Source organism: Gopherus flavomarginatus, chromosome 4, assembly GCF_025201925.1.
Source record: "Gopherus flavomarginatus isolate rGopFla2 chromosome 4, rGopFla2.mat.asm, whole genome shotgun sequence".
Lineage (NCBI taxonomy): Eukaryota > Metazoa > Chordata > Testudines > Testudinidae > Gopherus > Gopherus flavomarginatus.
In genome coordinates, this window is record NC_066620.1 from 23,344,938 (window position 1) to 23,372,813 (window position 27,876).

The 27,876-nt window shown below is 40.1% G+C and overlaps 2 protein-coding genes across 3 annotated transcripts in view; one reads left to right on the forward strand and one right to left on the reverse strand.

Moving 5' to 3' along the window:
• Positions 1-6,437, forward strand: part of FANCL (FA complementation group L) — a 72,624-nt gene extending 66,187 nt beyond the window's left edge. The window contains exons 12-14 of the mRNA XM_050952204.1: positions 3,850-3,966; positions 5,805-5,876; positions 6,341-6,437. Coding sequence (XP_050808161.1) covers positions 3,850-3,966; positions 5,805-5,876; positions 6,341-6,376 — 225 coding nt within the window. The 3' untranslated portion in view covers positions 6,377-6,437. The remainder of the gene's footprint in view (positions 1-3,849; positions 3,967-5,804; positions 5,877-6,340) is intronic.
• The window catches only part of VRK2 (VRK serine/threonine kinase 2), a 71,620-nt gene continuing 49,724 nt past the window's right edge, over positions 5,981-27,876 (reverse strand). Inside the window, exons 10-14 of one of the 2 annotated variants that reach the window (XM_050952160.1) lie at positions 26,685-26,743; positions 18,822-19,003; positions 11,420-11,593; positions 10,775-10,945; positions 5,981-6,687 (exon numbers count right to left, since the gene is read on the reverse strand). In XM_050952160.1, the coding sequence (XP_050808117.1) occupies positions 6,445-6,687; positions 10,775-10,945; positions 11,420-11,593; positions 18,822-19,003; positions 26,685-26,743 (829 nt within the window). In that variant the 3' untranslated portion in view covers positions 5,981-6,444. The remainder of the gene's footprint in view (positions 6,688-10,774; positions 10,946-11,419; positions 11,594-18,821; positions 19,004-26,684; positions 26,744-27,876) is intronic. The other variant, XM_050952159.1, reaches the window with a different exon arrangement.

Consider the following 27,876-nt stretch of genomic DNA (forward strand, 5'->3'; position numbering starts at 1 on the left):
TGTATGTAAAGTAAATAAAGTTTTTAAAATGTTTAAGAAACTTCATTTAAAATTAAATTAAAATGCAGAGCCCCCTGGACCGGTGGCCAGGACCCGGGCAGCGTGCCACTGAAAATCAGCTCATGTGCTGCCTTTGGCATGCGTGCCATAGGTTGCCTACCCCTGAGTTAGGCTATAATGCAAGGGACCTACAGGCCAAAACCTGTATGCTAAGCTAAGGCAAAGTTAGTATATCTATATTACAACCTTTTACCCAGATAGCAAAGTTAACCTACATATTAAGACCTATTACCTAAATAGATAAGCACCCACACATATGTCTAATACCTCTTATCTAAAGCAACAGACAATGGAAGAATGGAATAGGGTTTTTTTCAATTTTGTACCCACAGACTTAACAGGTACACCATAAGGAAACTTGTGTGTATGTTCATGTCATCAGTACACACAAACATACTCGTCTATGGGGTAAGTGTACCCTAACATTTCTGTGGGTGAGAAATGAAATTTGGCACAGGAGAGAGGATTTCTGGCACTTCTGCCCTATAAAAGAGGTGACCCACCTCACTAGCATATACTATCTATCCATGACAACTACTAACTGTTAGTAGGCCATACTCATTTTCTTTTCAAACTTTAAGTTCTAAGGGGACTAGGCTAAGTCTGATTTCCCTAAACTTTTGTTCTTAGTTTTATTAGGTTTTAATTTTAACTTTAGTTAAGTAAACTCCCAAGTTAGCTTCAATAGTTCTTAGCATTAGCTTCCTCTAAGCTCTCTGCACTTCTCACTCAAGAACTGAAAAACTGCCAGAGGTGAGGTCCTGTGTCTTACCACCAGGTTATCGAGAAAGGGTGTAAGTATATTAACCAAAGCTTTGTAGCATATAATACTGTATTACCATATGTATCTCTTAAATAGCAGTAATACAACTGTAACTTTGTAACTGATTCTTTTACCATTTAATTACTGTTTTATTAATTTTAATAAGTCTTTATGGCTGTATCTGTCTCAAGGTGAGCTTCCTGTCACATGCCCGAGGGTCCTTTGTAAATTCTGTGAATCCTAATTCGGGACAAAAACATTTATCTTCTAATCAAACACAGTGGCAAGCCTAAAACCCATACTATCCAAATTAATATTATTAACACACCCTAAATCAGGCTACACTGGGTATAGAGATGAATAGAGTACAACTAAATCAAACTGACTGGTTCAATTACCTGAATAGCTAGATTACAGAAGGCTGTGTTTGAACATGAGCCAAAAGCTAGATTTGAGTGCTAGAAGTGTGAGGAATAACATCCCAGGTGTTGCATGTCAGAAGTGTATGCCACTGAGACTGAAAGCCCAATTATATAGAACAATGGTGCACCTTGTAACGCTGGCAGACCAGTGGGCTAGAATGTATTCACCTGTGTATTAGTATAGATCAAAATTAGTATAAATGTAAGGGTGTATTCAGGAATTTAATCTTCATGAAAACTAGTGGAATGTTACTTGTATTGTTTTCACTTATCAGTTTCTGTTATAATGTAATAGCAAACATTTACATTGTGCATAACCCTGTAACTAAATAACCCATCAAAGAAATCTTGTGAAATGCTAATAAAGGACTTCAACAGAAAATGCTTATTTCAAAGCAAGTGGCCATTATGTATGATGGTCAGACATCAAAAGGCTAAGTGCATTCCTCACTCACTGACAAAGGAAAAGCCCATGTGGGTAGAAAGACTGTCAACTTGCTTTCTGTCACAAGAAAAATATAAATATGGATTCTCAGAAAAATCCTTCAGTTTTGAACTGTTTAGCCTCACCTCAGTCCCCAGACAAATCATGAAGAAGGTCTTCAAGGATTCCATTTTGAAGCACTTGGAGGAGAGGAAGGTGATCAGGATGATGGGATGGATTGCACCCTCAGCAAGTTGGTGGATGACACTAAGCTCGGGGGAGAGGTAGATACGCTGGAGGGTAGGGATAGGGTCCAGAGTGACCTAGACAAATTGGAGGATTGGGCCAAAAAAAATCTGATGAGGTCCAACAGGGACAAGTGCAGAGTACTGCATTTAGGATGGAAGAATCCTGTGCATTGCTACAGGCTGCGGACTGACTGGCTAAGCGACAGTTCTGCAGAAAAGGACCTGGGGATTACAGTGGATGAGAATCTGGATCTGAGTCAACAGTGTGCCCTTGTAACCAAGAAGGCTAACAGCCTATTGGGCTGCATTAGTAGGAGCACTGCCAGCAGATTGAGGGAAGTGATTATTCCCCTCTATTTAGCACTGGTGAGGCCATATCTGGAGTATTGTGTCCAGTTTTGGGCGCAATGAAAATGATTAGGGGCCTGGAGCACATGACTTATAAGGAGATGCTGAGGAAAGTTGGCTTATTGAGTCTGCAGAGGAGAAGAGTGAGGGGGGATTTGATAGCAGCCTTCAACTACTCTGAAAGGGGTTTCCAAAAAGGATGGAGCTAGACTGTTCTCAGTGGTGGCAGATGACAGAATAAGGAACAATGGTCTCAAGTTGCAGTGGAGGAGGTCTAGGTTGGATATTAGGAAAAACTATTTCACTAGGAGGGTGAAGCACTGGAATGGCTTACCTAGTGCAGTGGTAGAACCTCCATCCTTAGAGATTATTAAGGCCTAGCTTGACAAAGCCCTGGCTGGGATGATTTAGTTGGGGTTGGTTCTAGTTTGAGCAAGGGGTTGGACTAGATGACCTCCTGAGGTCTCATCCAACCCTAATCTTCTATGATTCTATGACTCTTGCAAGAAAGTATACCAGATGCAAAGCGGAGTTTCCCAGAGACAATCTGGGTACCTGAAAAACTTCTGTGAAGCTGGCAGTTTATTGGATTACTACTACAAATTGTGATTCACCTGTTAATATTTTTACCTGCTTTAACCTCTCAATAACTCTTATTTCTTTGCTAATAAACCTTTAGTTAGTTTACTATAGATATGGCTGCCAGTGTTGTCTTTGGCATAAGATCTGGAATACCAATTGATATGGGGTAAGTGAAACCTGATGTGCTGTGATTTTGGGTTTAAATGACCATTATCGCAAAATCCAGTTTGTCTGGGTGGCAAGACTGGCTGGAGACTCTAAGGAGATTCCATGGTAAGACTGGTACAGTGATCCAGGCATTCACATTTGTTGCTGGCATGGTGAAATTTAATTATAGAACATAGCACCAGTTTGGAGTATCATCCCTTGTTTTCTGATAGTCTTCACTGAAGTAGGCACTCTGTTGTTAGCCACTCCAGACAGCGTGACGCACTTCACAGTGTGATATAGTACAGAAGCCTGGGTGTTAGAGAGTCAAGGTCAGTAACTACAGGTGTTTGAAATAAGATGTCTTTGTACAATAAAGGATTACCCAAAGGGACAGATAGTGAAATGAAAGCATTAAGATGGAAGTCAGTTTGTGATGTGACTGACAAAATCCAGGAAGCGCAACTTTGCTGGTTTGGACACATACAGAGGATGAACAAAGAGGAACTGGTGAAGATAGCATGGAGAATATGGTAGGAAAGAGATCCTGAGGAAGCAATAGATGGATTGCATCAAAGATGGTACGCAGGTGGACCTTAATTTTGGTTTGGACAGACAAAGATGATGGATGCTTGTACAACAACATGACAGGGTGTGGGGTGGGGAGAAGAGGATCATATATATTGACTGTAAATAGAACTAGTTCCAGTCTTGGAACAGATGAAACAGACCTTTAAAGGAAGAAATACACAATAATTAGAAAGCAGTGTACTTTATTTCTTCCTCATTTCCACCCTGAGATATATTAATGTACAAAAAACCTAACTTGTCTGAAATACTTCTTGTATTTTTAAGGACTTCACTATGGACTGTGGTATCTGTTATGCTTACCGACTTGATGGTGCTATTCCAGACCAGGTGTGTGGTGATTCCCGATGTGGACAACCTTTCCATCAGGCTTGCTTGTTTGAGGTAAATTTTTTATTAATGTAACATATCCACTTGGCTCCAATTCATGGATCCCAGATATGGGCTTCTGTATGAGAATATTATGCAAGCAGTAAAAATAGCTAGTTAGGTGACGGGTAAAGGACTGGTGAGAGAGAACTTTATCAGCAATGAAGCAGAACCACTAAGCCTTCTTAATTACATGTTCTTATTGCTGCTTCCCTAGTGTTCTCTCCCATCACTCATGTCATGGTATAAATCCCCACTCTGAACCTTAGCGTCCAAAAGATGGGGTACCAGCATGAATTCCTCTAAGCTTAATTACCAGCTTAGAACCTGTAGCGCTGCCACCAACCAGGAATTCCAGTGCCTGGTACACTCTGGTCCCCCCAAAACCTTGCCCGGGGACCCCCAAGACCCAGACCCTCTGGATCTTACACAAGGAAAGTAAACCCTTTCCCCCACCGTTGCCTCTCCCAGGCTTTCCCTCCCTTGGTTACCCTGGAAGATCACTGTGATTCAAACTCCTTGAATCTTAAACAGAGAGGAAAATTCACCTTCCCCCCTCCTTCTCAATTCCCCTCCCAGACTTTCCCTGAGAGAGAAAGTAATCCTAACACTGAGAGAAATTAATCTTTCTCTCCCCCTTCCCTCCTTTCTCCCCACCAATTCCCCAGTCCCCTGGGGTCTCACCAGAATAAAAAAACAATGAGGTTCTTAAACAAGAAAAGCTTTTAATTAAAGAAAGAAAAAACAGTAAAGATTATCTTTGTAAATTTAAGATGGAATATGTTACAGGGTCTTTCAGCAGTAGACACTGGGAATACCCTCCCAGCCTAAGTATACAAGTACAAAGTAAAATCCTTTCAGCAAAATACAAATTTGAACTCCTTCCAGCCAAATACACATTTGCAAATAAAGAAAACAAACATAAGCCTAACTCGCCTTATCACCTAGTACTTACTATTTTGAATCTTTAAGAACCTGTATCAGGGAGATTGGAGAGAAACCTGGTTGCACGTCTAGTCACTCTCAGAACCCAGAGAGAACAACTACCAAACACTAACAGCACACACAAAAACTTCCCTCCCTCAAGATCTGAAAGTATCCTGTCCCCTTATTAGTCCTCTGGTCAGGTGACAGCCAGGCTCACTGATCTTGTTAACCCTTTGCAGGCAAAAGAGATATGAAGTACTTCTGTTCTATTAACTCTTACTTATCTGTTTATGACAACTCACTTATGTCTTGTACGCTCTTGGGGGGCAAGGAACCTGCCTTACTGTGTGTGTACAGGCAAAAGTCTAATCCAGACAGCAGCAAAGAATCCTGTGGCACCTTATAGACTAACAGATGTTTTGGAGCATGAGCTTTCGTGGGTGAATACGTGGGTGAATACGTGGGTGACATCTGACATGCATCTGACGAAGTGGGTATTCACCCACGAAAGCTCATGCTTCAAAACGTCTGTTAGTCTTTAAGGTGCCACAGGATTCTTTGCTGCTTTTACAGATCCAGATTAACATGGCTACCCCTCTGATACTTAATCCAGGCAGGCGCTTCTAGGTACTACAGAAGTAGAACAATTTAATAATACTGCTCTGAAAACCTCAGAAGGGAGTGTGAGGGAAGTCAGAGAGGATCACTTTAGAGTACTTTCAGTAAGTGAAACCAGTTAATCATTATAGGTAGATTGTACAGAAAACTAATCCAGCGAAATTGCATGCTCCTAATCCAGTGTGAAAACACTACAAATCAGGGATTTATCAGCTACTATGGTGAAGAGCACTGTTTATAAGAACTTTAGACTCATTCCTAAATTGGGCATAAAATAAATATTAAGTTTTCATTATCTTATCTTGCAGTGGTTACAAGGTCTTCCTTCTAGCAGACAAAGTTTTAATGTCATCTTTGGTGAATGTCCATATTGTAACAAGGTAAGGAAATCTTTTAGGAAGGCTAATGGGAATGTAAAATTGAATAAAGTACAGTAATGGAGCTTAGGAAAGTGGAAAAAAATAAGAGCAGCAGACAGTTAATGTTAATTTGATAAACACTTGTGGATTTTATATTTTATTCCACTGTAAAAATTATAGCATGGAATTACTAATTACATGCACAAGTATTTAAAACTATTTGTTGAAGCAAGAGTAAAAGTAAGATGTAACAATGTCTATATATCAAACATATACCAGAGCCCTTTATCATCAAAGACACAGGAGATTTAATTCTTCTACAATTTTTAGTATTACTCTATGAAAGGACTCGTTCTTGGAAGCATGTCTAATGTTCAGAATAGAAACGACCAAATAAAAATAGTGTAACACACATGTAGCCTTGTACATTGTAGAGGTTAAAGGGTATCTACTTACATTATGTTACTTTACAAATCTTTTTCAAGCCAATCTCGGTGAAAATGTCTATGAAGAAACTTTGAAAAAATAACTTGTACAGCTCTGGGTGAATGACACTGCACATAAACTCAAGACATCTTAAATGCTGACATCAAAGAAAATACAACACAAGGAATATTAATATCAGAAGTACAAGTATGGTCATGGTGTATCGGTACCTCTCTTCAGTAAATGCAAGCTTAAAAATACTGGACACAGAAGGAGAAGTAAAACCTCTACTGGGTTCTTGCAAAGATACTGAGGAATATGTAATGCTGTTTTCATGTGGTTTCTTTTTAACTTCACAGAAAACTGTTTGGAGATAGTGCCTGTGTAGTTGTCTTACGGTGTTTTCCTGCAAGAGAGAAAAAAAATTAAATGTTTTCAGCATTAAACAGAGTGGAAATTTGAATCAGAAGAACAAAGATGAAAATATTCTGTTACATTGCTTTCTGCAGGAAACTTATATGCAAATGTCAAAGAACTACAGTGAAAGAACAAATTCTGACAAGCTTTTAGCAAGATTTGCTAGTAACATTTGCTGAGCTACTAGAAGTAGAGATTTAACCCCTCCAGATTTTGTGAACATTCTGTCAGATGCAGCTAGCATTTAAAGCTTTATAAATGAACAGCAGTGTTCATATCTACAAATTAATGTGGGGTTTGGTTTTATAACATGTAGACTAAATGCTTTGCAAAAAAATATTTAGAATTCCATTTTTAAAAGCAACATCTAAAGGGCTCTAATACCTTCATCTTTGTCCTCAAAATTGTGAAAATCTGTAACATTTACAATATTCTTGCTAATAAAGCTATTATATACACATTCTAAACATCTGATTGTCAAATGTGCTGTTCCTGTTTATTTAGATTTCATTTTATATTTCCACAGTACAGCAAAACTTGTCATGATTCCTCAAAGGTGTAAGTGGTTTTTAATTTCCAGAAGCATCAACTTTATGGCTGCTTTGATCTTGACCTCCGAACTGACTCCTGCACCCACAACCCTTATCGCAAAACTTTCTTCAACGCACAGTTGTGTTTCTTGTATTTCAGTCCTGAAGTTTCTTTTGACAATCATCTCTTCCTTTAATGTTGCTACCTTTCCATCCCACGTTTCTTCTGCAAACTCCTGTCCATAAATATCCTCTACTGACTTAGAATTTCCTCCTCTTTTTCCTGATGCCTGTTCGGATTATAGTTTCCATATTCCATCCCACTCTCATCCACACTAGTTTCTTTTGCTAAATCCATCCCACTTATCCTCTATCCAGGCATTGTAGTCCTTTGGGTGGAGAAAGTCAACATGGACCCTGAATTATCTACCATTTGGCTTGCCAACTGATTCTCCTTCCTAATTAGATACAGAAGTCGTTCTTTGACACTTCATCTCAGTCCAGTTTTCACCACAAAAAGATAAGAACTACCTCATGAATTGTTTTTCTCTATGGTCTCCAATACAGGTGATCTACTCTGATCCTCTGTCATTTGCCTTTATGCCTTCTCTCTTGCTCTTCCTTCCTCAGCTGGTGTTTTTTCTCTCTGCCTTCACACATACCACTGTTTTCTGTACCCCAAAAGCCCTTCTGCCTCTCCAGCATTTCACTTCCAAGTCCTTGAGCAAGCTCTGAACTCTGGTTTTCCTGTCAGTTCACTCTCCTTGACTCTTCTCCAATCTGTTCACTATTTTCCAAGTGACTTATGACACCTTTCTTGCATCTCTTCTCCATCCTCATTTAATAGTCTGTTACACTGCTGACCACACCATCCTTTTATACCCCCTACCACTATAGTCTCCTTCAACTGTTCTACTTCCCTCCACTGTTGGTGAAATGCAGGGTTCTCGTTGCTGTTCCCTTTTTCTTCCTCCTTTTTCTGAGGTTAAGGTAATGTCTGCATTCACGGCTACCAAATTACACATACCATTCCCAATTCTTCTATTTCCACCCCTGATCAGTGGCATAGAGATATGGCAATTTCCTGATGTATTGCCTCCAAAAATCTAAATGGCAAAAGACAGACCTCTCCCTACTTATTCCACATCCCAGCCTTGGGGTTGCAGTGTCATAAATGACTCCACCTCTCACAATTAGGCTGCTACTGAATTCTGTAACAACTTCAGTGTTTTCCAGTATATGTCACTTTCTCTCCATAAATACAACTCTTCTCTTGCCTTAATAAGCTGATGACTAGACTCTTGCAAATTCCTTTGATCTGTCAAACCCGACTTCCATCTTCCAGTCCATTCAAAATGCCACATCAATCTCATCTTCCTTTCCTGCTGTTATAACCATGTCATATACTAAGTCTGTTCTCTGACTCTTCATCATATTCAGCTTCCTCATCATCATGGCTGTGCCTAGACTAGAATAAAGGTATATAAAATCTTGCCTTTCCAAAATTCTTTTGCTTGGCCCATGCAACCTTTGTTTCTTTTTATCTATGCCTGAAATATCCTTCCCAATTTTGTACATCACAACCTCTCTCTCTCAAATACACCCAAAGTCACTTCTGTAATCTCAATATTTCTCTCCTATACCAACTTTCCAAATCAGTTAAATAAAAGGAATTTGCAGGAAGCGTACCATCCAAACATATTCCCATGGCTTCATTTTGTATATTCTTTCTCCAACTTCCCTCCCCTTAATTCTGCATCTGAATGTTTTAACATGCTGACATCCATATTTAACTCGATTGTCTTGTTAGTGATAATGTGTTGTGAGTACTAAGGAACAACTATAGTGGGATAGCCAGATAAACAGACGTATTTCCCAATTACTTTTTCCTCCTAGGGAAAAATAACTCAAAAATACTAATGGCAACCAAATATTATGCAAAAGGCTTGTTTAGACCATTATTGTTCTTGATACCTGATCCTTCTCACGGGTTGCTGCTTCTGTTGCTTGTTGCTTCTTTCAGTCACCCAGGAACACACATTCCACAACTCCTCCCCTCCAGCTGTACTAAATGTACCCTTGCCTTCCAGCTAGGTGCAGCTTCTGGTATCACCACAAAACAGGGGAAAAAGGAGCACAAATCCCCATACTCCTTCACCACAACATGATTTACAGTAAAGATGGCACCGCTGTCAGTGGCAGTTTCCACTAATACACATGATCAATGTCAGGGACCAGTCTCTATCATTCACAACCCAGGTGATAGACTACCTGGGTGGAGAACCAAAACCTGCTGTTTTCAGGTAAGAGGCAGGTACACAGGGGGTTGAGGATCTGTGGGAGAGGAGGGATTTGGAGGGAAGCAGGTTGGGGATGGTCCAATTGGCTATTTATAGTCTAGCATCCAAAACAGAATTTCTGCATAAAAATAGCATCTTAATTGCTACTTCCAACTCCTTCTCTGCATTCCCTCCTTAACAGGGAAGGTGATGTAAAAAACTCAGGGCTGTTTTGGCAGGACTCAGGAGCCTTTTTTTAGTCTAACCCTTTTCCTGTTAGCTGTGGCCCTCTATCCGAATTGTTCTGCTCACCACTTGCCTGACAGAAACCCTGGGGCAGTTTTGCTGTTTCTTCTTCACTTTGATGCCTTGTACTGACTGGAGTGTCCATGCAGCAGACTGCTTGAAGCAAAGATTTTTTAATAAAGCTGCTTTTAAAGTCTCGTTCTGGTGCTTCATAAATGAGTGATTTTCTTATCCAGTAAGAAGGGCACAAACTGAGTAAATAGTTATTGTTAAATTAACTTAAAACCAAAGGGGAGGGGGGGGAGAGGGTTTTTTTTCCCCCCTAAGATGCCTTCTGTTCTGAAATATTCTTACTCACAAATAGGACTGAAGCCTTTACAGAATGATTCTTTGCACTCTAGAAGTGTGACGCTGAGCAGTACAGATCCACTTTGGCATACAAAGTATACAAGTTGAAGGTAATGAGGGCATTCAAACCTTTTATATAATAGAGTAGCTAATGCTATTGAGCTTTGATCAATTAAATACTGACTCTTCAAGGCCTGAAACCAAGATCTTATTATTGGTTAATATTAAATGCAGTTACTGAAGACCCAGCTATTACCAAACAGTGCTATCAGAGCAGTTTCCCTGCTGTAAATAGAAGAGGAAACTATTATTGACTTGCAAATGTTTAATGACAACCACTACACAACAGCGTTGTCATGGGTACCATTCTTAACACCTGTGACTGTAGAGCTGATGTCAAAGGTACTACTGGAAGTGCAGCACTATTTTTGCACCTAATGCACAATGACAGAACATTTTTTGAACTTCATTATATTTTTGGAATAATGTTAACCAATGGCGTCTAAGCATATACCAAATTCTGGTGTTACCATGACTAATATCGAGCCTGCTGTTTGCACACATCTATTGTGCCAATCTTTCAGTAGAAAGAAACCCAGAACTATTAAAGCAGAACTTTTTTCAGGGTTTCACATATATCATGTATGTTCTACCGTAATGTCAAAAATCTCACCAGCAGTCGTTCATTAGGCTGACACATCTTGTTCAATCCAACTGGTTTCTCCTGTTCTTGTAACTGTCTCTGTGTTACCTGAATACCAGCTTTTCTCAGACGATTATGTTCATCATCCAGCTTGTTTTCTTTTTGTTTACACTGTTTTGGTGCAGGCTTTGGTAAATCAGCCTGTTAACACAGAGTTAATAACGTGATAGAATGAAAGCATTCAACAATTCAGAAAGAAAAGTGCTTAAATACAGTACTAGGAATACAAACAAAGGCAAACTTTAAAAAGAAAGTCAGAGGATACTAAAAGTATATAAAAAATAGTTGTCAAATCTTCCCTACAAATAGGACAAGACTGGTGCTACTGTTATGCTGTCATTAGCTACTACGTTACTGAAAGGCATTTTTATGGAATATTATTTTTTATTATATATTATTATTATATATACACTTAACCTTTACTGGGAATGGAAACTTATATTTTTGGAATAATGATATCCAATGGCGTCTAAGCATATACCAAATTCTAGTGTTACTGTGACTAATATCTATTGTGTCAATTTTTCAGTAGAAACCCAGAACTATTAAAGAAGAACTTTTTTCCAGGGTTTCACATATATCATGTATGTTCTACCGTAATGTCAAAAATCTCACCAGCAGTGGTTCATTAGGCTGACACATCTTGTTCAATCCAACTGGTTTCTCCTGTTCTTGTAACTGTCTCTGTGTTACCTGAATACCAGCTTTTCTCAGACGATTATGTTCTTTATCATTCAGCTTGTTTTCTTTTTGCTTACACTGTTTTGGTGTAGGCTTTGGTAAATCAGCCTGTTAACACAGAGTTAATAACGTGATAGAATGAAAACATTCAACAATTCAGAAAGAAAAGTGTTTAAATACAGTACTAAGCATGCTGGGCTGGGGGTGAGCGGTCCCTCTCCCTGGCTGCAGAAGCTCCAGGGCTGGGGGAGAGCCTCTCTCCCTGCCACGTTAGCTCCAGAACTAGGGGAGATTATCTCCCCAACATAGCCCTTGATAGGCTGCTGCGCAGCCACACAGCTTAGAGAGAACTTAGACTGGGAGCTATATTCAGGAGTTCATGCAATTTTTTTCCAGTCTTCTACCCACTCTAAATGTCAAAACGATGTCTGGTTTTGGCATTTGTAACTTTTAAGGTAAATATAGCCAAAACACAGCCTGTAGGCCACGTGCTGCCCTTCAGCACTTCTGGCACACTAAACAATTCTGCAGTAGTAATAGTCACATGTGGTCCTCTCCACAGCAGTTCATCCTGGATATAGGAGTTGCTTCCTTTTGGTGGTGTCGATTAAGTAGTTAAAGAATGGGAATTACACAAAGAAATAATAAAGGAGAGTATTGTACCAATGTGGATTATAGGAGAGCTACTTCATCAGCCACCAAGCAAGAGCTGAAACACAAAACCTCTAACTATTGCAGGTCTAATTCCAAAAAATTTACAAGTATAATTTTCAAAAGTGCCTACGATCCAGTTTTTGAAAGGTAGTTAGGTACCGAAAGATGCAGATAGGCACATAGTGTGATTTTTTTCAAAGATAATTATCTTCTTTTTAAAATCGGATGCTTAGTCTCTCTCTGAAATTCACTAGGAGTTCAGCTCCCACGTGCCCAATCCACTTTTCAAATGCGACTTAATTTCTGAAAAATTTCACCCCACACCTGTTTTCTCTCCCCACCTAAACGAAGTTTGGTGCATGTCAAAAAAAAAAAAAGTAGTATATTACCTTAAATCTATCAGATAGGACCTCTGATTATGCTTGGGCTATTCAGCCATAACCCTAGCATCCCAGGTAGATCTGGGAGAGCTAAAAATATTTATCTGATGCCCAGAAGTATAGAAAGCAAATAGACATGGCTTCTATCCCAAGTATCCATTCTAAGATGATAGAGATGGAAGGAAAAGGAAGGACAAGGGTAACAATAAGAGTAAGGAGGCATGGAGTGCAGTATTCTCAGTCAGCTGATGACACTGTATGCCTGTCTCTGACTTGGACAAGGTGGTTCAGTGCCTCAGCCAGTGTATAAATGAGAACAAGCTGGCTGAAGCTCAGCCCAGACAGGATTGAGGTGAGGGTGGTGTGAAGCAAGCAGCTGGAGATGGCAGATACAATATCAGTTCCTTTGAGCATGTACCTCCACCATTAGTTACTAGGGATTTCAAGTTAGGGGTGACTTTAGATCCCTTCCTGTCTTTACAGCAGTAACCCAATCATTTTACCAACAGCTGCATCTGGGTAAGAGTGTGATCGTTTAGTTGCAAACAGTGCCACTGTTATCCATGCTTGTTACCTCAAGATTAGTCTACTGAAATGTGCTCTCCCTTAACTATTCAGAGACTACAGCTGGTGGAGAATACAGCTGCTCACTTATTGAGAATGGGGCACCTTGCTGGGAGCACATGACACCAGTGCTCTGGCCTCTGCACTGGCTGCCTATGGATCTCTAGGGAGCGCTTAAGTTGTTGGTTATGACCGATTGTGACAGAATACACCCCTGTATTCACCCTATAGTCTACTGCAATAATCTTTGTACAAAGTATGCTTCATAAGGTATCACTTAAACTCATAATTTACTGGTCAGTATTGTCCTGGTAAAACTTGTGGGAACACTACATGTGAAGTTATAAGATTCTCCTCTATGTTATTAACATGTTCCAAACCGCACAGCCCTGCCCAAACTGAAGTTGGCAAACAGGTCTGTCCTAAACAAAGGAGTGTGTGCTTTGCTTAATTGCATTTAAGCAGTAAACAGAGTCACCAAGCAGGAAGTGAGGACAAAGGAAGCTAAAACAACTAAGAAAAAGCCAGCAGGGGACATCCTTCCAAATGGACCTTTTGTCTCCTAAGTCTCGGTTGGAAACATTTTTTCAAGAGGGGTACTGAAACTATAAAAAGGAGGAACACCCCATGGGACCGTTCTCTTTCTCCCCTGGCCCATCACATTCACTGCATCTGAAGAGACAAAGGAAGGATTCATTGCACTTAAGGGAGGAGTCCTGACCTGAGAGTTTGGTCAGTAATCTGCTGGAGCATGTGGTTATTTTTCTTGTAACCATTTCTGACTTTAATACCTCATTATTTGTACTCCCTTAAAATCTCTTTGTAGTTAAACAACTTGTTTTACTGTTTTATCTAATCCAATGTGTTTATCTCAAATAGTTATTCAGACACTTCAATTTAAACTGGCATATTATTCCTTGAAAGAAATAACGAACTTAAAATATTTGAACCGTCTAGGAGAGGGCTGGGCAGTAACAGGACATGTATTTCTGGGGGACATCTGGGACTAGGGACTGATATATAGCCAAGGCTAGTGAGAGCCGGAGTGTAACCCAAGTGTGGCTGGCAGGCTGCAGTTACACAGAGACACTCAAGGTGTGGTTTGCATGCTGGAAAGCTGTTTGTGACCAGCCCAGATGGGAGCTACTTCAGCAAGGCACTGTAATGCATGGGTGACACAGACCCCACTGGTCTGGATTATACGCTGGTATGTCAAACCGATAAAGCCCTCAATGGCATCCTTTCCCTGTATCATATTGCCACAGCTGCAATCAGTAAGGACACCTTAGTTGGATCACCTGCTTAAGAGAGTAGAGCTGCCAGCATGTTCTCTTTGTATGCTCAAGACTCTTGAACTGCTCCCTAACTTGTCTGAAATAACAGAATTTGGTGACCATGTGGACATTCTGCAAAAGCCATCTGTAAAGTGTTTTGTATTTATTTTTTTTCCAGGGAGGGCTGAGGGTATGCTTCCCATAATGAATGAAAGAGATTCTGTAAGTGCCTGGATGGCTGAGTTTCTTTTAAATGATAAATAAAATCTCACTAGCATTAATCTTGTAATGATGTTAGGGTATGCAGAGTCTTGGATAGGTGTCTATCTTAATGAAAAATGACAAGCTATTCAACTGTAACAGGAGTTTGAGTAGCTTCAGTATAGATCCATGTGGCTGGACCCTATCCGAAACTGTCTAGAAAGCTCTGACTGCTGGGGACTGTGCCAACTTTGCCTGAAGTCACAGAATTCTCCGAGGAAGGTCGGGGCTGTGGCTCATTACATCCTCAGTTTCTTCCACATATCACAATCTAATATACATTCCCAAGAAGGGGGGATGGAGGTTGTGGATCTGTATTTACAGTTGTCTCTTATGAAATCCAGTTACATGTCAATTTTTCTTTCTCTAAATTTTGTCACTACTGATCTGCTGCTGCCAGTTGACTTTACAGCAGCCCTATGGCACACCTCAGCAGCCAAGTCAGCCATTTAACCTTTGGTACCTGGGATATGATTCTTGTCAGTGACAAGGACTCCCTGGAACAGCACCATTACCTCTAGATTTTTTTTTCTCCAAATATAGTACGAGCAAGCAGGATTAATAACTTATGGCATGGTCATGCTTCCTCTCTGTCCCTGGCTATTGAAAAAGAATACCATAGAACAAAGATAAGTTCTTTGGCTTTAGATTTCAAGACCTCTAGAGTCAGTATGGTGTAAAGAAACTGGAACAGGTTCTGGCTCTTGGTCTTCCCAGGATGCTCTCAGGGCCTCCAGGCAATACTGATTCAGTCACACACATTTCACCAAGCACCAACTGGGCTCTTCACATTTCTAAAGGAGACTAAAAATTACCTAATGCTAAAAAAAATAGCTGCTTCCAACAGTTATCTTGAATTGGGGGTAAGAGAAAATGGCTATGGAGCTATCATAACGGACCTCACGAAGTTCCAGCTAGAAGGAAGTGAAGGGTCACTTCTACTTAGACAGTCTTACATGGAGCACTGCATGGCTCAAGGCAGGTTCCTTGTGACCCCAAAACAGGTTTCTAGAGAATTCTGGATTTGGTGTGGAGTGTGGAGGCAAATTCTCAAGAATGAAGCGTTACTGACAATCCTCAGAGAAGGTTGTTACACTGAGAGGTTGTATATGCTTTATAGTTATTGAATTACTCCAATTAGTAGTATGTTTTATGTTTGTTTTTAATGGGAGGAGAGAGGTGTGTGGCGAGTAAGAGTAGAAGTGTAAAAGGGCTGAAAATGCAGAGAAGGTAAGATTGCAGGAATTGAAAGGAAGGAGGAGACAGATGGGCTGAGGGCAATGAGCAGTACATTGCTTTTTAAGGGATTCCACACTGTCAGCAGTGCAGCCAGAATGCATCAGCCCTGGTCCCTCGAGGAGCACACACCCCAAAATCTCCTAATCTTCCCCACATGGGATGTCTCTCTTATCTCCTCCCCTCCCCCAAGTTACAATACAACCAGTCAGCCCCAGCAACTGTAGGTTAAAACCTAGTTTTCTTAAAATCTTACGTCCTCTGCTTGTATTCTCTATTCTCACACAAATGGTAACTTAGATTTGGTAAACTAAAACATTTCTTAAACTTCATGGGCAATACCATAAACCTCCGTTTAACCATTCAGAAAATAAATCTGTTTTATGTCCATTTTTCAGTAAATTAGATTACATTATATATATATATATATATATATATATATATATATATATATATATATATATATATATATTGCCCTTAAGTACATCTTGCTAGAGAAATACCCTTGAGGAAAGAAGAGGTCTAGTTTGAGGTGGCATAAGCATGCATATTTTTCAAAGAGGCAAGGCAGGAGAAATGTGACGTCCCTCTAAAAATTTAAGTGATGATAGGTACTAAGATCAAGTCATCTGCAAACAGCACAGCCCTGTCTCTGACCTTGTTATTGACCATTCAAAGAATTCTGCCTGTGTCCAAGGAACAGCAGCACTGACAATTGACACTTCTCATTTATGGACTTGTAATGGGGTTGTGCACTTGCAAATAGCAAGTGCTGTAGCAACTCTTCAATCTCATAATCAGAACAAGTTCAGCAACATCTTTCATTCTACTTTAGTATCAAAGTTTTAGGCTAAGTATAAAACTGAATAATAGATTTTGTACTTTCAGCTGAAGGAAAAAGTTAAAAACAAAACCTGAAAACCCCTTACGCAGGCCAGTTGCTTTGATTTGCAAAGCAAATCTTCATGCATCTAGCATCTGGCTGTTCAGTTTTTTTTACAGTAACACAAACTTACATTTACAGAAAAACTGCTGATTTATAACGTAAACTGAATTAGGAACATAGGGAACAAAAACTTGAGAAATAACACATTGAAGTATCTTTCTCAGAATGCTTTCTGTCTTGAATCTGATGTTGCTTTGGTTTCACGTCATATAAAAGTTTTCACTAAGATAATATTTTTTGATCTTTATACATCTGATTTTCCTCTGATCCACTATTCTTCCTATTGCAATTAATTACTGAATGTCTGCTTAAAGCTGACAGGACAAAAGCGTAAGCTTCACATCATTGGTCCAGCTTCCATTCTATGAAGAGAAGAGGTCTGCATTTTGCTGCGTACACATATGAAAAGAACGCATAAAGAACCATAGTTTGGCTTTACTAGTCAATGTCTAATAGGTAAAAATGTAAGATTCTGGTAAAGCAGAGATCTAAACACAAATCAGTAAAGGAGATGCCTTTCTTTAAAAATTTGTTTTATATTTCAATTAATTTTAGAAAACTATCCAACTACAAAAATGAAATAAGATACTCAAATTAGTGTAGATTAATTGGTGACCATTATTGCAAGGGAAATACTGTCACCGAAATAGCTTAGTTTTATTGTAAAAATGATAAAAACACAAAAGTCAATAAAACTGATAAAATAAGTCTCTGTAATTACCAAGATCAAAATACAGTGGCTTTTTATTAAACATGAACTTTTGTTCTGCCTTCTGCAATACGTAAATAGTGCTGACAATTGGTTTGTGAGTCACTTGCTACAATAAAATGTAATTGTATCATGAGAGAAAGGTGACAATCAGGAGATCATGAAAAAATTACATATTCTCACTGCTAGTTAATTAGCCATGCAAAACCCCCTCAAACAGATATTCTCATCTATTAGGAATGATTACTATGCAGGCCTACAGATGTCAATACCACAGTCATTCAAATACTTCTTTCCCTACTAATTGAAGGTTGTAAAGCTCTGGTGCCAAGGTTTTGCTTCCAAAGAGCTAATTTATGACTAGAAGGATATTTTATGTCTTCAGTTGCAGCAGCTACAAAACTCAGCAAATCAGAACCATCTGTGCACTGATACTTGAATCACCATTCATCTAGCAGCCTATCAGTCACATTAGTTTGCATCCTGCATTCTTGGCTCATGTAGACTTCTGATGGTCCAAAGTTCACAAGAAATATTAAAAATGAATGATACCCTGACCCTGCCTTATTTGCACACGCATCAGAGAAGAAATAGGGCTTTTGCATATGAGTAGTTTCAAAGCAGAGATATCATGGGGCTGACATTTCATATTAGGTCCAGTAAGGCTTCTAATTACATCAATCTAAATTTATTAAACTTAAAGGTTTTATTAACTGTATAGTTTCAGACTTAAAATACGGAGGGAAATATATAACATGATAGCTGTAAACTTTAAATCTGTGTACTAAAAAGCACTATGCAGCACCACGTACAAATAAACTACTTAAATCCAAGGATGAAATATCCCCTTCAGTTTGGTGGCTGGAGGAATGCAACGACAAAGGACAAAAAAAAATTGAAGGACAGAAAATGAATTAAATGCTTTCACTGATCAAGACAACTTTGCTTTTAATCTGGCCAGAAAGAAAAACCTGGCATTCAAGCTTGTCTTCAAGATGTTAGTGAACAAAGTCCTTGACTTCCCCATTATCCTGAAAGTAAATGATTCTCCACAGACATACTACTTTGAAGTGAGAGGCTGGAGGTCAAAAGGACTCATGACAGTTTTTCCTCCTTAGGGTTGACATCCCACTTTTTAGCAAAGCTAGGGGAAACAGGAATTAACAAATGTGATGTATTTAAAGCAAAACAATTGCTGTCAGTCTCATTTTTAGAGCTTAAACTACTTCATCTCATGCAAAAGGAAAAAAAAACAATCATCAAACAGGTTTCACAAAATAATCGCTAAACTGCAAGGGATTGTGTTACTTACTTTCAGATCTTTAGAAGCACACAGATTTAGAGCACATCCAGCAGTGGAAAATTCCAGAGGGCCATCGTAAAAAGTTCCACTTGATTTCAGTCCATCTACCAGGATTTTCTTTAGCACTTGATACTTTGGCTTTTCCTCATAAGTTAAACCATAAACACATGCCAAAAACTTAGCTATTTCACCTGTGGAGTATATTTTAAAAGTGAACTTTATTTGATGTGGACCTATAACTTTGAAAAAGTTTTAAATCCAAGATGACAAAAATCATGGGAATGACAACCAAGATACAACAGAACCAAAAGGCAATAGCCACAACAAAGAACTATCGAAATACAAAGAGTTTTTCTTCTTGGGATGGGAAAAGGAAAGACTAGACTTTGATAAACTTGCCATCCCCTATGCTGTTCATTATGTTACGACTGTTGCACAAAACCACACTAACTAGCATTAAAAACTACTACTAACGTGTCTCTTTTTAGTCCAAAGATGCTGATAATTTGGCAACTAGAAGGATTTTCTTGATATTTGGATCATAACAGGACCTTTAAAATGCTGTTGCTATGTATACTGAATGCTAATTTGCAGACATTTTATAATTTGAACACCTACCGGGAAAGCAAAATGCTTTGATTTACAGGGTCTTGACAATCCCTGCATTATGCAAATATCCCATAAGTCACTAGACAGTGGTTGGTTTTGTTGGAAATAGGTCTTAATAATGCAACCCAGCAGTAACATTATTTTACCACCATCACCAGCTAATATCTCTGGAGGTGTGAAGATGCCTTCAGGAGTGTCAGAATACTACAGTTGGGTATGTATAAAAAACTTTTCTTGCAATTATTTTAGTATAATCCTAAAACTAAACTGCAGTATGTATTGACATTCATCTCTTCTGATCTCCAAGGTAAAAGACATTAAAACAGATCCACTGCGTGTACACAACACTGTAGGAGGAGGACAAGGGGAAGCTAAGTTTTAAAGTGAAGTATTTTATTCACTTTATACACAATTCCAATGTCATATAATACACATTAAGTTTGGGAATTCTGTGGGGAAAAGAACAGTATGAGCAAATGCCTCATGACCACCCCACCCTACCATGCCCCACAAAGGCCATTGTTTGCCTTACACCGAGAGCTTCCTGTTTGGGTTACCTTTACACTGTTTCTGTGAAGAAAATACAGAACTAGCCACGCCACACATTCATTAGCTGCTTCAAACTCATAAAATGCTAAGCAATAAAACCTTTTTTAGACCTGCTGCTTACATTTCCATACTAACAGCACCCATATTCCTTAACACATTCACTGCTACCTAACAACCTGGATTGCATGTGGCTAAAATGTCACAGGCAATTACTAGGCACAAGTCTGTCATGCAGGGACAGAATTCCTATTTGGTAATTTCCTTTATTAAAGTCAAAAAATTAAGTTCATTGCATTTATACGAAGAAACTGTTTCCAGGAGGACCTAGTGCTAGCAGTTGGCTTTTGCACAATTCTCGTAGCGGTTAGAATAGCTTTGATAATCAGAGATATTTGTCTTTGTAGCCTAAACAAAAGATTTCATGTTGAACTCAACAGGTCTAATGGCCTGATTTGTAGCTGGGACTCAATGTGGCCTACAGTTTTGCGACTACAATGGATTGTGCATCAGTAAGTTCCAGGTGGAAATGGTAGCACTCAGATGTGTACCTATCTGGCTTCAATTGCAAAGGAGTTAGATCTAGGTCTCTGTGCTGCCAGGTGCACCCACAAAATGGCAGGACATAGATAATAAGGGCTTGATTTTCAGCTAAGTCATCTACTTGATTTTTGTTTTATGGATAATGAGGGAAGGAAATGGGAACATATTTTAAACCATTCCATCATTTATAAAGCTATGTTTTATTCTTATACTTCTATCATGTTAACATAAAGCAAGAAAATCTTCCCGTTGAAGCAGGACATCTACAACAACGCTAGAGGCTGACTTGGTCATAATTCTAGAATTGTCCGGTAGGACTGCACAAATGCAGTACAACTTCTCCTCACTACCTCACTTTTTGCATAAGCAAACCTGCAAGCTACAATTTTTACAGGATTATCTGTAAATTAAGGACCTGATCTCGCATTAAGGTTGAATTCAATGGATGTTGGAGAATATCCTAAGTTAGTACAGTATACACTAGAATACAGAGAATTGCAAAGAAATAAGACAACTGTTTAATACTAATTGTTACCAACAAAAGAATCAAAACCCTAGAATAGATGCACCTTGAAATGTAGTGGGTCTGATTCTTCTTTCAGTCATACTGCTGTACAGCAAGAGTAACTCTGCTGAACTATAAGAGTTACACTGACACCAGGGAGAGGAAAATCAGCCTCAATGCACACAACTCCACTACATTTACCAAGCACCTGCATTTTTAGCTCTAAATTGTACTATTATTTATATATTAAATAAAGCACATTACACTCTGAGTAATATGGGTTTTCTGTACTTTTACTGCAGTAACTGCACAGAGCATGCAGGTGAAAGTTTGCTAAGAGCACAAATCCTAAATTTCTCTCTAGACAAAATGTTATACTTACAATGAAACATTAAGAAATGCAGATGCAAAAGAAACATGAATAAATGCATGTACTTTGAACTTCAAACATGTTTGGTTTCTAAACCTTTAAAGAAAGGGCCAGAGAAGTGGAGTGAGAAAGCAAATAAGTACCAGACACTGCAACAGAAGCACTGGTAGGTAGCATTACCCTCAGAAAAAGCTAAGAAAAGAAAAGAGCTTTGGGGTTAAGTGCTGGTGAAAGAGGCTTGAGACTGTGAACACAGAAAATATACCCTGTTTGATTCCTCCTGTGTTCCAGGAAACAGAACTATGTAGATTCTTGTAAAACAGGAATAACATCAAAGAAATAATGGTCTCTAATCAATTTCTCCCCCTAATGGAAACAATATACAGACCCTGAATTTTGGCTAAGTGCATAGCTCAGGATGTTCTAGTGGTTAAAGCACTAGCCTAGGACTTCAAATACCTGGGTTTAATTCCCTGTTCTGCCAGAGACTTGTGTGTGACTTCAGACAAGTCATTTAGGCCCAGATCCACAAAGATGTTTAAGCTCCTAACTTCCATTTATTTCAGGAATAGGTCAGGGCAGGAGTGAAGAATGGGGTTGGAACGAGGCTGGAGCAGGCACAGACAGGGGCTGAAACAGTCTATCAGAACTACTAAGCATCAAGGGATACTCCTGGTGAAATAGTGACATTGAGCAAGTGTAGTGGCTGCTCTCAGTGGGAGCCTATATACCTGGCTTTCGGGTCACGTGATTTAGATCTGTGCCTGTGGACTGGCTGAGCTCTGGTTGACTGACATGGAACCCTCAAGTAATATCAGGCTCAGGAATGACTTATCAGGCCCAGAGATTATTGATTACATTACTCCCCCTACCCCACAAGATGCCTACCAGAGATGATCTGACCAGGCTTTTATTGGTGTACAACTGATGGAATTCTCTAAGCTGATTGAGTGCATGTATTTTTTCAGTTGGCTCCCACAAATGATCAGCTGGACCATAACCCTCCCAATCAACAAGGTACATGAACTTCCCTTGGAGAATTTTGGCATCCAGGATCTGCATGGAATCATAGGGTTAGAAGAGTAGTTCTTTGTCATAGATTTCATAGTTTTGTTCTATGGGCATCAGTTGCCAAGAATAAAATATACAAGGTTGGTGCACGTATTGGGGACCATGCTGCTGTGACAACACTGCTCTGATCGCATAATCAGAGGCATCCACTTTGACAATGAAGTGGCCAACACCGAAGTGCCGATGTAAATGCTTCCTTTAATAGATCAAAGGCAGGTTAGGCTTCCTGCGTCCAAGTAAATGTGGTGTTCTTCCAGAGCAGTTGGGCAATTGGGTTCACCACCTTCAAAAAGTCCTTGAATTAATCTTCAGTTAAAAACTGTCAAACCCCAGGAAGCACTGGACATTGTGGTCATTCCTTGGGGCTGTCTAGTCTACAATCATGGACAATCTCTGGGGGTCCGTATCTATTTCATCAGAAGAGTGATCAAACTCACACTTCTCAGGTTTTCCATACAGGCCACTTGCTTGGAGGCACTCAAATATCAGACAATCAGAAAGGTTTTGACTTGAGATGAAGACATCGTCTCGGTGGATTGCCATGAACTTGTCTAAAACATCCCTGAAAATGTCATCGACAAAGTGCTGGAATGTGACTGGGATAGTGGAGAGAACAACAGGCATAACTAGATATTCAAAATGGCAATATGGACTGCAAAATGCAGTTTTCATCTCAAATATGGGCTAACTGTAAACCCCGTGAAGATCAAGCTTGGTAAATACCGTGGCAGAACCAATCATTTCCAACAGCTCGTTGATCAAAAAGCAAAACATACAAGGTTCTGTTCAAGGCACACAAACAAAATTGGGTCCTAGTGGGAGATGGGGATGGATGGATATCTTTGCAAGACTATTATGAAGGCATTCCTGGAGGGCTCTGAGTTCTGAGTCTGATGAGGAGTAAATCCAACCAAATGGAATTTTAGTTCTTAGTTTGAGACCAATGGAGCAATTGTTGGGTCTATGCAGGTGTAAAAATTCAGCAAATTCTTGATATTTTGCAAAGATTAATAATCTGCTAGGCACAAAAGGCAGTGGACTTCTCAGTGCTGGTCCTTGTTTCCTTGGCCCCTGATTTAACTAGACACAACTGTTGGTAGTAGAACAACTCAAATTGTACCTCAAGCGTCTTCCGTAAGATGTGTGGATCATGCGTTGACAGCCAGGGAATACCAAGCATGATCAGAAAGTTTGCTGACTGCAGAGTCTCTAGAAAATCTTGGATTTCAACCTGGAGGGGCATGATTTCACAGGACAGCATGCTACCATTGACCATTTACACTAGATCAAGGGTGCGCTTCCTGTGCACTGGAACTTTAGCAAATTCAGCATCCATTAAATTGCTAGTAGCAACACAATCCTCTCACACAAGCTGGGTGTAATTCGCCTCATGTGCAGTTGGGACGCTTTACGTGCAGCAGGCAACAGTCTGAGGCTGCCAGGCTACATGTGGGCAGAAGAGGGGGCCTCGTTAGAGAACTCAACTCCAAGGAGCTGGAGCAGTCTGTCAGAACTACCAAGTGGCAGGGGATACTTCCAGTGTGGTAGCAATGCTGAGCAGACTGGAGTAGCTACTCTCACTGGGAGCTTATATCCTGAGTCTTGGGGTCATCTGGTTAGACCTGTGCCTATGGATTGGCGGAATCCTGGTTGATTAACATGAAGCCGTCAGGTAATCAGGCTAAGGGATGGCTCAGCAGCACTTCTCAGGCTCAGAGAGCACTCATAAGAAACCCATAGATAACTCATTACACTAAATACCTTTGTGGATCTTGGCCTCTGTCTCTTGGGCCCAGATCCACAAAAGGACTTAGATGTTGCAGTGCTGACTGACACTGCATCTAACTTCTAAATCCCTGGAAAATCACAGTAGCATCATTGTGATCCAGAAAGCCTGAGTCAGGCACCTCGGCTACTATACAATAAAAGGGGAAAGACAGGTGCCTTAGAATGCAATGCACAAAGCCAGCACACTAGGCAGAGAGCCAGCTCAACTAGCCAATGGGAGGTGGAGATGAAAGAGGTATGTGCTAAGCTCACAGAATTTAGCATTTAAGTCTGGGCTGCAGGGAGTTGCCTATCTCTTCTTAGCAATCCATTAATTGATGGAAGATAAAAGTTCTTCCACCTAAATGACATGTGGGTCCCAATCAAGTAGGTGTGTTTCAGGGCCCTCAGGCAAGCTCACACAGACTTCCCTTATAACCCAGCAGCTAGGGTAGTCACCCAGAATGTGGGAAGCTCCCCGCTTCTCATGAAGAAGGGATTTCAACAGGGATCTGCCGCCATTCAGATGAGTGCCCTGGCCACTAGGCTACAGAATTATTCTAATTCTCTGACCAAAAATATTTATTCAACTATTTAATTGAAGTAGAAGAACTTCACTAGAAGAATTGAGAGAGCCCCACAGCTGAAAATTCCATAGCCTAGTGGTTAAGACATTCATCTGAGATGGAACCTAAGTCCCATTTTTAGAAGCCTAGGTACCTTTGCAGATCACACCTATCTGTGAAAATGGGGATAATAGCACATCCTTACCTTACAGGGCTGCTATGAGGATATATTAAAGATTGTGAGGTGCTCCATGCTGCTCAGTGATGGGGGCTATACAAGGGTGAGATTTTTTTTACCTTCTGCTACTAAAAAACATTTTTCGTACGGCATGAAGGCCCTGGACATTTTTGCTCTGTAAGCAACGGGGACCCTAAGCTGGGAGGTGCGGAAGGGACTAGCACCAATGCCACTGTATCATCCCCTCTCTGTGTCTGAATGGAAGCTCCTCCATTCAAGCTCGGGGGGAGTACAAGACAGGAGGAGCTGCTGTCCATAGCATTTTCATATCTCTAGGTAGCCGATCTAAAGTATTATTAGGGTGTCAATCATTGTAGCATCTACCTGTCAAATACGGCGTTAAGATTAGCATAAAATTTAATTTGAATTGGACCCTGCTCTTGCCATCTTAAAAGGAATGAAATTCTTCACACATCTGGCAAGCTCTGCATCATGGGAGGCACCCCTTCTTTGGCCTCTTGCAAAGGGAACAGAACAGCACCTGTTATCTGGCTACTCCACCTCCTAGGTCTCTAGGTATGGACAACTTAGCATGCACTAGGAGTGAAGAAATGGCAGCCAGCCTTGCATTTCATGGAAGGGGCCAGCCCCTGTCTGTTTTGGCTTCATATGGTTGGAGGTAGGGAGATTTGTAGTAGGGCAGAGGAAAGGAGAATTCTAGAGAATTTTAGGTGGGGAGAGGGAAAGAAAGGGGAGGGGAGACAATGGAGGTAGTGGGTGGGGAGAAAAGGGAAAAGAGTGATGAGTAGAGAGAGAACTAATAAGGGAAAAGAGAAAACAAAAATTGAGGATGAGCAAGAAATTGAGAGGTGGGGAAGAGCAAAATGGAGAGATTGAAAGAGTAGAGTGGGACGGAAAAAAATGTATATGTGAAACACGACATGGAAATGCAGGGGAAAGTAGGATCACAAGGATCCATCTAGTCTAACCCCCTGCCAAGATGCAGGATTTGTTGTGTCTAAACCATCCAACTCAGTTCCAATCTCCTTTTTGAAAACCTCCACTGAAGAAGCTTCCACAACCTCCTGAGGCAGACTGTTCCATTGTCCTGCTGTTTTTACAGTTAGGAAGTTTTTCATGAAATGTAATCTAAGTCATGAAAGACTAGGAACATTAATGGCAACTATGGGAAAACTTTAAAAAAAGTATCTTCTGAGTGGCTGGCTTGGTGGGGGAGAACACGGGCGAACGGACACACACACACTCTCTCTCTCTATATTGAGGGGTGTCTGACAGCTCTGAGCTACTCAGAAGATACTGCCTGGTCTGCTCTTGCTTACCAGTCTGATCCTGATGGTCAAACTCAAGCTCATTCTGATCTCTGGTCAAATATTTATGCTCAAGGCCCCAGTCCTGCAAAGTTTAGTATGTGGGTATAATTTCAAAGAGGTACCACACAGGTGGACTGCTGGGCCCACACACTACAATTTGCAGGATCACAGCTATAAGGGGATAATGCTGCATTACACCATGCTTGCCTTAGGGGGAGTGGAATTGGTAATTTAATTAAAAATATTAAATTTCAGGGTTCCTTTTGTTTACTTCCTTCTTATTGTATTTTTGCCCAAAAGTTATAAAAATATTTAAAAGCTTTATTCTAATAAACAGACTAAGACGGAATGATAAAATACACAGTATATGCTCTAATCACGCTTACAGCAACTGCTTCCAGCCGGACCCCACTTCATCACTGAATCTGGGAGCTCATCCATCAGTCTGAAACAAAACAAGAATGCAACAGGTGAAATGTGAATTTTTAGGAGGTGATCCTTCACTTGGAATTCTGGATACAGTAAAACTCAATTGCAAAAGGAGGAGATCTCAAGGATAACTAACACTTAAAAGGACTCCTCTTCAAACAAAATTTCTACCTACCAGATACCTATTTTTAACCACCTAGAGACTGGAGATTTAAGCAAAACCAGTTATAACCGGGGAAGCATCTTCACATCAAGCCTCTTTGCAGGGGCTTATACATGTTCTGGGAGTAAATAAATATACCTTGGGATGAAATTTCTCACTTTGCTCTCACCCCAAAGATTAATTTTTGTGTTTTGAAAGTTGAGAACAGTTTTGTCTGGCTTTCTCTAATCATTTAGCACCAGATCCCCTTAAGGAGCGGGCCTCCACCCTGCTTCCCAGGGCCAAAGCCCAAGCCCAAGCCACCTGGTGTCACTGCTTGCCCCTCTGTGCCCTCTTATGGGGGTGCACCCCACAGTTTGAAAACCTCTGCTTTAGAGTGATTTATTTTCACTTTTAGAGATTAAATTACTGTAACACTCAGATTACATTTCTCCACAGTGACTCTGTAGATATGGTAAAAAGAACAGGAGTACTTGTGGCACCTTAGAGACTAACAAATTTATTTCAGCATGAGCTTTCGTGAGCTACAGCTCACTTCTTCGGATGCATAGAATGGAACACACAGACAGGAGATATTTATACATACAGAGAACATGAAAAGGTGGAAGTATGCATATCAACAGGAAGAGTCTAATCAACTGAGATGAGCTATCATCAGCAAGAGAAAAAAAACTTTTGAAGTGATAATTAAGATGACCCATAGAAGGTGTGAGGAGAACTTAACATAGGGAAATAGATTCAATTAGTATAATGACCCAACCATTCCCAGTCTCTGTTTAGACCTGAGTTAATTGTATCTAATTTGCATATTAATTTGAGTTCAGCAGTCTCTCTTTGGAATCTGTTTTAGAAGTTTTTTTGTTGCAAAATTGCCACCTTCAAGTCTGTCACTGAGTGGTTAGAGAGGTTAAAGTGTTCTCCCACTGGTTTTTGAATGTTATGATTCCTGAGGTCAGATTTGTGTCCATTTATTCTTTTGCGTAGAG